At 37.6% G+C, this 9,358-nt stretch overlaps 1 protein-coding gene across 1 annotated transcript; it reads left to right on the top strand.

Moving 5' to 3' along the window:
* Positions 1–106: 106 nt before the first annotated feature.
* LOC128990138 (PEST proteolytic signal-containing nuclear protein-like) lies at positions 107–8,728 on the top strand. Its single transcript, XM_054412401.1, has 4 exons — positions 107–534; positions 2,428–2,588; positions 3,652–3,761; positions 8,461–8,728. Exons 1-4 carry the CDS (start codon positions 507–509, stop codon positions 8,603–8,605), a joined length of 444 nt encoding a protein of 147 aa, XP_054268376.1. The 5' UTR covers positions 107–506; the 3' UTR covers positions 8,606–8,728.
* Positions 8,729–9,358: the final 630 nt, after the last annotated feature.

The raw sequence follows: 9,358 nt of genomic DNA, 5'->3' as shown, positions 1-9,358 counted from the left end.
ATATCTCGAATGTGAAATATCAAAATCAATAATCATGTTCTTCCCTTTTTCTCTTCCTTCAAACCTATTTGATTTTTATTCTTGTTCTCTCCTTGCTTTCATATGGCGGCGGCGTTAATGTCATGCTCGTGTATCATGTGTTCTGTTGAAGAGAACCAATATTGATTTATTAATCAACATTATTTATATTTTAAAACTCATTTGTTTACGTGAAGAATTTTCATTTCTGATCGGCCAGTAAATACGCGTATCTTGTAATTGCTAAGTAGTTAGTTAGGGCTGGTTATCCTAGACTCAGGTTCAGTGGGAGTCAGTAAGGTTAGGCTAACTAGGACTATACTTTGTTTGGGTTCTAGTTGGCATAATCACTTTTATTTAGGGCCTAGTGAAACCTACACAGGCAAGAGCGATTACAGTGGATTTTCTTAACACAAAGGGTTTTAAACCTCTGTAGAAGAGTAAATTTTGATTGAGATCATTGAAGAGCTATAAATATTCAACACAAAATGTCTTCAAAACGCAATCATGATGAAGGTATGTAGCCTAACCTAAAAGCCTACTAGCTTTACTTACTAAAAAAGTGCTTGACCAAGCCCAAGATATTCCTTGGTCCGCCTCAATTATACAGGACTAGTCTAGGCTTATAAGCTACCAGCCAGCTATTTTACGTGGGACTTGTTGTCTCTGCCAGATTTTACACGTCACCACAGAGAAGTAAGATACAGAGGATATATTCAATGATAGATACACTTAACACGTTGGCTGCGCATGATGAGTAGGCCTGATCTCGTCACCACTAGCGCTTTCCAGTGGCGCGCGACGAATGTACTCGTCAAAGCGCTGTAACATTGGGTATTTACTCAGGGGAGGTATAGAAGAGGCTACGACAGCTGTGGGCTTCTTATTAGCTGAGGGAACGCCATTACCGTAACAAAACGGCCGGTAACCATCGGCCTCGGTGGTGTAATGGTTAGCGTGCCGGGCTGATATACTGAAGGTCCCGGGTTCGAATCCTGCTGGTACCATTAACTTTTTGTCCAAGATTTTTTTATTATCAGCAAGTTTGGTTGGTTTGGTTCGGTTATTACAGTTTAATTTTATTATTAAGTCATTACAAAATTTTAATTGAGCAAATTCTAGTTTTATTTAATAAACAGAATTATTTTTCCGATTACTAAACTTTTGTTATATTATTTCTTTATCAGCAAGATTGGTTAGTTCGGTTAGGTTATGATAGTTTAATTGTATAATTAAAAAATAATAAAATTGAATTTGAGACATTTATAATTGTATTTTATGAACAGAACTATTTTTGCGATTAGTAAACCTTCATTGCCAAAGTGCTCTCTACTACAGCGCTGTTCACGGAGGAATTTTGAACTAATGCCTCATTCGTACCTCCCCTAAGTCAGACCCGTAACATTGTGGAAGGAACCTAACCTCAAAATTATGTTTGACCCCTTTTTTGTAGTATTCTTTGATTGCATAAAACTTATTTGGATAGGCCTACTTCACCCCTGGTTTTTCCCTCCATTTGGCAATAGGCCTACTGAGAGCCAGCTAACATTCAGTCCTGCTATCTATTGGGTTCTTATAAAACAACATCTACAATGACTGGGACACAGTGCATGCTATAATATGCATCTCATGAAACAAACATTTTCGTGCACTCATCCACCCAGCGCAATAACTTAGCTGTCTGCGCTCCCGGACAGCAACCGGCCATCCTACAGCCGCAGCGAAAGTGTAAGGTGTCTAGCCCCAGTCGTTGGTGTCTAGAGCAAATTCCATTCATCGTCCCCTCCCGCTCTCCTTTCTCCCCTCGCGATCACATAACTTACTACAGCGCTCACGCTGTTGGAAGACACTGTCCGCTACAACTGCTGTTGTACAAAAATGCTATGTGGCGCCGTTGGGGCTCTTCCTGCTCCTAGACATTACTGCCCCAGAGCCAAAAGCTTATGGTTGTCACATAAGCTTGTAGCCTATCCTCTGTATCTTGCTTAACTCTGTGACATCACTCACTGGATTTTTAACAAGCTAGATTATGAAAATATCCTAGTGACCTCGCAAGCGACAAGTAGAATACGTTTTTGTGATATTGGAGGAATTGATAATGATATCGATCACAGATGTCACTTTAGTAGCCTACCGTAGGCAAAATCCATCAAAATAATATTTCTTCCGATAATGTATTATAGGCGCTCTGCAGAGCTAGGCCTACCTTTCCTTTTACTTGCTGGCTAAGTTTAGTTGCTTTAAAACTCGTCGTTTAAACCCTCGTCTCTAAAAAACTGTAGACCTACCTGCTTTACTTTTTTAAATATGTACTTACCTGCCCTATTTGATTTCAAGCTTGGCCATGCAATATTTGTTGTGCTAATACTTTATATTATCTCACCTTTGCCAGTGTTTCACCTTAATCAGGGTCATCGGAGAGTGAGAAGAAAACTGATTCTGACCAGAAAGAAGATCAGAGCAAGAGACAAAAGATGACGTTTGGATTCACAAAGACTGCACCGAAACTAGGAAAGGGAATTAATATCAACAAACCAGTTAAGGCTATCAACATGAAACTGGAAAATCAGGTACGTGTGTTTTAATGTTGTATCAGCTTCGAGAATATTGTGGCAAATATTCTATGTGGTTTGGTTTTGTCATTGATGTATCAGTTTTTCTTAACCTACTTTTATGAGCTTATAGGATATAGGCCGATAATGTAAATTAATTTACACAAGATTTGTAGTTTTTCTTTTAAGCCTATGCCCTACAAACAAGATTTGTAATTAATTTGTTATTTTAAAAAATGGCCACCAAACTTACATTGGGCTTCTGTACTTGGGGTAAATCACAAACATCTTCTGCGATCACGGCGTCATAGAGAACAGCTTTTTCAGTAATGGGCAAATTGTAAAAGTTTTCTGCAGTCACGGTAATATCAAAATCATCTTTTGCAGTCTGAGGCATATATTAAACGTTTTCCGTGGTTAAAGGTAAAATGAGGGACCTGTTCGGCAGACACGGCGAAATTGTGAACATCTTCCATGAACATGACAGAACAGCAAACATCTTCCGTGTTAATTAATTGATCATCGTATTTTAGGATTGGGGCAAAATTGTCAATGATTTGATTGTGCATCATGGCAAACGCTTCCTGCGGTCATGGCAATTTGCGCTTGGCTCGACTTGACCCAAGCTTGGCCCAATAATAATCTTTTGTCCGTCCTACCAACCCGAAAATATTAGGGACTTACAAGGGAACTTGTAAAAAGTTGGTGACTAGGAAGTACGACTGGGAATGCTAGGTTTTGCTGCAGGGAAACCTGTGTTTTTTCTGTGACCAGCTGGTTAAGAAAGCTTCATCTTCCCACTCCGTTAGAAACACTCACTTTGCATTGTAATCAGCTCAAAATATTCAGCCAAGTATGCCTCACTGTCTTGACTGATCATTTTGTATTTTAATTATATAAAAAAAAAACCGATCCCTAAATTAGTTTTATAAGAAACAGATCAGCAGGGATTATCTATTATGACTCAACACTCCACTTTCTTGTTTGTTTCTGATTAGGCCTAGTTCAATAGAGCACTAAACTATACCTACAAGATATTTTTATGTTATAAAATCTAGCACAATTCCATCCTCTTTTTCAGAACAAAATCACCCCGTTAAACAAGCCACTGAAGAATGTTTTTAACGATGAAAGTGACGAGGAAGAGGAAATGCCACCTGAAGCTAAGATGAGGATGAGAAACATTGGCAGGTTAGTGACGATCTATTAACTTACTTAGAAATTTATAAAATCAGTTCCAAGCAAAGGGCTTTTTTGTACCTCGGCAAATACGCAGGCACAAAAAGTACAAAATAACTAAAAGCTAACTAACAGCTATGGCTGAACAGTGTCTGTGTTTGTGAAATAGCCATCCATCTTAAAAAGGCCATAAAAGTAATTAGGGCTTCTACTTTATCCTACTACTGGGCCTACTTTATCCTTTGATTCACCATTCTTTACACTATTGCTCCACCAAGAATGCAAAATGTCCTACTTAAATAATACAATAAGATCTTATCTTCATCCCACAGCTCTCTATCCACATTTATCTTCCTCGGGATATCACTTGATTGAGATCTTGAAAATCTCCATTACAGTATAATAAACATTATTCTATTTGGTTGAGATCCTGTAAATTTTAAACATTATTTGGTTGAGATTCTGTAAACCACCACCATAAATAGACCACCTAACCAGTTACAGTATAAGTTACTCTTTGTAATTCAAATACTCGATAGGCCTAAATCAAAACTTTTGATTGACTTAATCAAAATAAAAGGTCAGCCGCTAGAGAATGTCTTAAGGTTTCAAAGTTTTACCATGCATTTTGATACAGTATGAGGTACCAAATTTTAAAAGGGTTAAAAACGTACTGTGGATAACAACCACCAGAACTTACCCATTTAAAAGGTTGGGTCTATGTGTTGGCCATAGTTTAAGCTATGTGCAAAATAACGTAGGCCTAGTTTCAAACACAATAAAGCATATAAACACACACTCCCACAATGTATTTATTCACAATAACACCACATCATTTAACAAATAAATGTTTGACACCGCCAATAACATAACCTCCAACACTGGCGTTTGTGACGGACGATGACTAGACCAATAGACAAATTTTTAATCAGCATTTGGCTAATACTTTAATTCGCTGCAAGGGGTGTGTAAGTTTTGCCCGAACTGAAATTGCAACTTGACCAAGGAAGGGATTTATTCGTTCTTCGACCATCGACAATCTCATTACTCACTATAACGCTTCTTACACAATCCACTATACAATCATCGACAATTTATTCCAAAGGTTAGCTATACTGGTTAATCCTATTCTCACGATTTACGTTAAATTTTGTACACACATATTCTTATTCTGCCACTAGATTTAGTTTTTCTTAAATTCTGATTCAAAATACCTACCTAAATTTTAGAACATAAATTTCACTGACTTTATTCGCTCTCCAGTACCTGCCTGCCAGTGACTAGTGGTGGTTATAGCTTAGTTTGGTTTTAACTAATTAGGCTAGTTTCGAAATTACCATTACTCTGTTCGCTTAGCAAATAATTGTGTTAAATTACTCTTGTTGCTCATTCATCGTTTAATACCCCAAGACTTTTCGTCAAAGGTCTAAACCCTCTTGTTGCTGTCGATAGAATTAAATCTTGGGAGTATCCTGATTTGAACAATCACGAAGAATAGTATGGCATAAAACCTAAATTTATTTCAACCGTATTACGATAAATTTTTCAATTACACATACCAATCAGGTCCCGAAGACTATGTAGTAATTTTTATACTGTATTATATTTTGATCAGTAAATTACCACGCGTACATTTTTCACTAGAGCCCCTCGCTAAATAATTTAATGTGTGACACAAGTAGGTTTATCGAAATGGCCACGGTAGGATACTCGTCTGTATTACAGAGTTGATCTAGAAGTTAGGCAAAATGTTCAAAAACACTTAACGAAGGCGAGAATGATATAGCTTCACGTGAGTGCTTCTCGAGCTCTAAACCTTAGATTAAATTAAAATAATTAATCAGTCAAAATCGTAGAACAATCTTTGTATCGACCCCTGGATGTTGTCTGCTCCTTCTGAGCACGCCAGGGAAGAAATTTGAGTGTGGCTGGGTCTAGGGGTAAGCCTGCCCTGTTCAGTGAATACAATTTTATTTCCCCCTTAGAATTTACGTCACAACGTCCACAACACTCGGTGTTTTGAAGTCCAAGTAGAGGGCAGGCCGATTTAGAACACACTGTATTTCGAAGTTTCATCACGCATTCTTTCCTGTTGTACCAGAAAACTATAGGTATATCCTTTTAGCACAGTAGTCAGTCTTAAATAATGACATCTTGATGACATAAGATGCAATAGCAAAAAGAAAACTAAAATAACAGTTTTGTTAGTAGCTATCTGAAAAATAAGCTTTTGTTGTAAAGTAAGCTAGCTAAAATAGGTTGTTTAATTGTATTGTAACCTTTTCCATTTATTTATTTTCCACCCGATAAATGGAACATAATCATTGTGTAAAATAGTAATAACTGTTTACAGAATAAATTTCATATTTTTAATGTGTCTTTTAAAGGGAGACTGTGCCTTTTTGACAAGAATAATTATTACACATTACCATTTTATATATTGTAATAGTATTAGTGCTAGTCTCAAACACGGCCGCTTTCAGGAACTGACAAATAAAAAAAGCTGTTTAACCATGTATGCTGTCAGCTTGACCACTGAGGCTTGACTGGACCCTCGAGGTTAAGAAGCCGGGAATATACGAGTGGTGAGGTTAGCGTGTCGCTGCTGGCACCTGCTGTGCTCCCCGCTCCACTACGTTTTGGCGCCCCTCCGTACATGTATTAGTATTATTTTTTGCTCGCTCAGCTACGCTCTAGCCTTGCCGCTCCACTATCTTCGAACCCTAATCCAAACCATCTGATGGGATTCCTGGAAAGAAAAGATTACTGTATTTAAATTACCCAAAAAACTGTGTTCCTAAATATTAACCAGGATGTCCAGATAACCTAAAAAACTGAGAAAAATATGAATTATACATAATTTTTGTAACTGGGAAAAAGTCTATGAATGAAACTTAATTTTTTATGTAACTGGAAAATTTGGAATAATTGGTAATTAAACCTATTGCTGAGCCTCCATTTACTGTGTTCCTTTCTCGTCATTTGGTTATTGTGTAGTAATACACATTGTGATTCAGGCCCGTTTTTGACCATGTCAGCGCCCTAGGCACAACTAAAATAGTAGCGCCCCTTTGCAATATATACAGGGTGACCACCAACTGGGAAATCCGGGAATTAAGCGTGATTTTCTACACGACCACGGGATATGATCATGCATGATTTTACTGCGATCGCGCGAGACGATGATAATGTCTAAACAACCGCGGGATATGATCATGATTTTACCGCAATCGCGCAATACGACAATTAGATCTACAGAGCCGCGAGGGATGTTCAGAACATTGCCGCAATCACAGAAGGACGAAGATAATGTCCACACAACAGCGGAAAACAGTCAGAAATTTGCCACGATTGCGGAAGACGATAATGATCTCCACAACTGCGGGATATTATTAACATTTTGCCGTAATCATGGGAGACGATTACGATGTCTTCACGACCGCGGGAGACGATTACGATGTCTACAGGATCGCGGGAGTTACAATAATGATGTCTACTCTACACGGCTGCGAGGGATGATCAGAATTTTACCGCAATCGCTTAAGACGATGATTATGTCCACTCGACCACGGGAAAGATCAGAATTTTGCCTCATTCGCGAAAGACGATGATGATCTCCAAACAACCGCGGGAGATGATTACCATTTGCCGCAATGGCGGGAGAGGATGACAATGCCTCACGACTGCGGGAGACGATGATGTCTTCATGGCTGTGAGGGATTATCAGAATTTTATCGTGATCACACAAGAAGACGATAATGTCCACACGACCCCGGGAAAAGATTACAATTTTGCCTCATTCGCAGTAGACGGTGATAATCTCATCACGACCACGGGATGTGTTCATATATTGCCGCGATCAAGGAAGACGATAACACAGAAAACATACAATAATTATATCCACACATCCGCTGGAAATAGTCAGAACTTTGCCGTGATCACGGGAGACGGACTATGATGACGTATATACAACCGCAGAAAATTATTAACATCTTGCCGCAATTGTGGGAGACGGTTAAGGTGTCTACACGGCCGCAAGGGATTATCAGTTTACCGCGATCACATGCAAAAACGGCCACAATTTTTTTTCTTTTTCCAATATTTTTGGCGCCCCCCAAAAATGCCAATTGCCTCGCGCCCTAGGCACGTGCCTACCTTGCCTATTCGGTAAATCGGCCCTGTTGTGATTGCAGGAGAAATTATCACGGGTGTTGATGTGAATGCAGTACATAAACATATATATTTCGGCAATCACATAGACGCAGGTGTCACCCTGATAAAGGGGAATTATCACGAGGTTGACATGACCGCAAGAAACGTAACGGTGTTGTCATAGCAGAAGCAATATGGCCATTTACAGTTATAAAAATGTTTCGTTTCATTTTTTTTTTCAATTTTTCTGAATTTCTGGCTCATTTGGATGATTTGGTAATCCAAACTTGGTCTGTCCCAATTAGTTCTGAATAGCAGGTGTATTGATGTTTTCAGAAATTTGATCCCTCTAAATTGTGTTTAACTTTATATTTTGTGACTATATTATCAGGTAATAAGTGTTCAACATTTTAAAAACTGTTACGACCACTTTATTATCTTTGTCTTCTGCTAGTTCAAACTGTGATGTTCAAACAAAATCCTCAATTCCAGTTTAAAAAAGCATGGTCTTAGACTGTTTCAACAAGTTTTTTGTCTAACATTAAATTCACCTTTACAGAGAAACTCCAACTTCTGCTGGTCCAAACTCATTTGGGAAGACAAAACAGGGATTTTGTGATGCGAAGAAGGTATTTGAAAAGAACCTGAAAAAAGCAGCGCTTGAAGCAGCGTCGGAAGAAGAAGAGAGTCGGAGGAAAACATGAGATTAGATATAAGTTTGTAACTATTTTAATTTTTAACCAAACCTTTAACTTATGTAAAAGCATTTATGCATGCTTATTAGATCAGTCTGTGTAAAGATTTAAGAATAAACTGGTAGAAAGAAACTGGTACTGTTGTCAATAAAAACAATTTATATGCCAATTTCATTCATCTGATTGTTCCTTTAGCTCTCTGTTTGCTTTTTCAATTTTGCTTTGCAAAGTTATTATATTTTTGGGTAAAATTTTAAGAGTTTATAATTTTATGTTTCTAAGCCACTGTGTAGGATCTACGTAGGATCAATAATGTAATAACTTTCCCAAATCAGACCCGTTTCCTTAATGCAGGATAAGCTTGATGATCAAGTATGATTCATTTTCATAAAGGGCTAAGTGCTTACAAACCTTTATCAGCAATATTTGGCTTTGGAAATGTAAAATGAGTTATTTAAGTAATCAGATACAGCAAACAAAAATTTCTTAAGGATAAGGAAAACCAATTTTGAACGTAAACCATCTGCTATTCTAATTTTATCATTAGTACTACAGTATCTCTGATGTGTCAATAGATTATTTTAAAGCACACTTTAGTGGAGACACATTTTAAGACGACAATAATGTTAAAATTTTGTTCTCTCTACATATACCATTTGTTAAATGGACTTAAAAATATGGGTTGTTTTAAATTAATATAGGAGTGTCAAGTTTTTATAATATTTTATAATATTTACTAGATGATCAATCTTGAAATGGAAA

The sequence above is a fragment of the Macrosteles quadrilineatus genome, unplaced genomic scaffold (assembly GCF_028750875.1).
Source record: "Macrosteles quadrilineatus isolate MER2022 unplaced genomic scaffold, UCM_ALF_1.0 Scaffold_3__2_contigs__length_128488019, whole genome shotgun sequence".
NCBI lineage: Eukaryota > Metazoa > Arthropoda > Insecta > Hemiptera > Cicadellidae > Macrosteles > Macrosteles quadrilineatus.
Note: the sequence above shows the minus strand (reverse complement) of the source record. Positions and strands in the feature narration are given on the sequence as shown.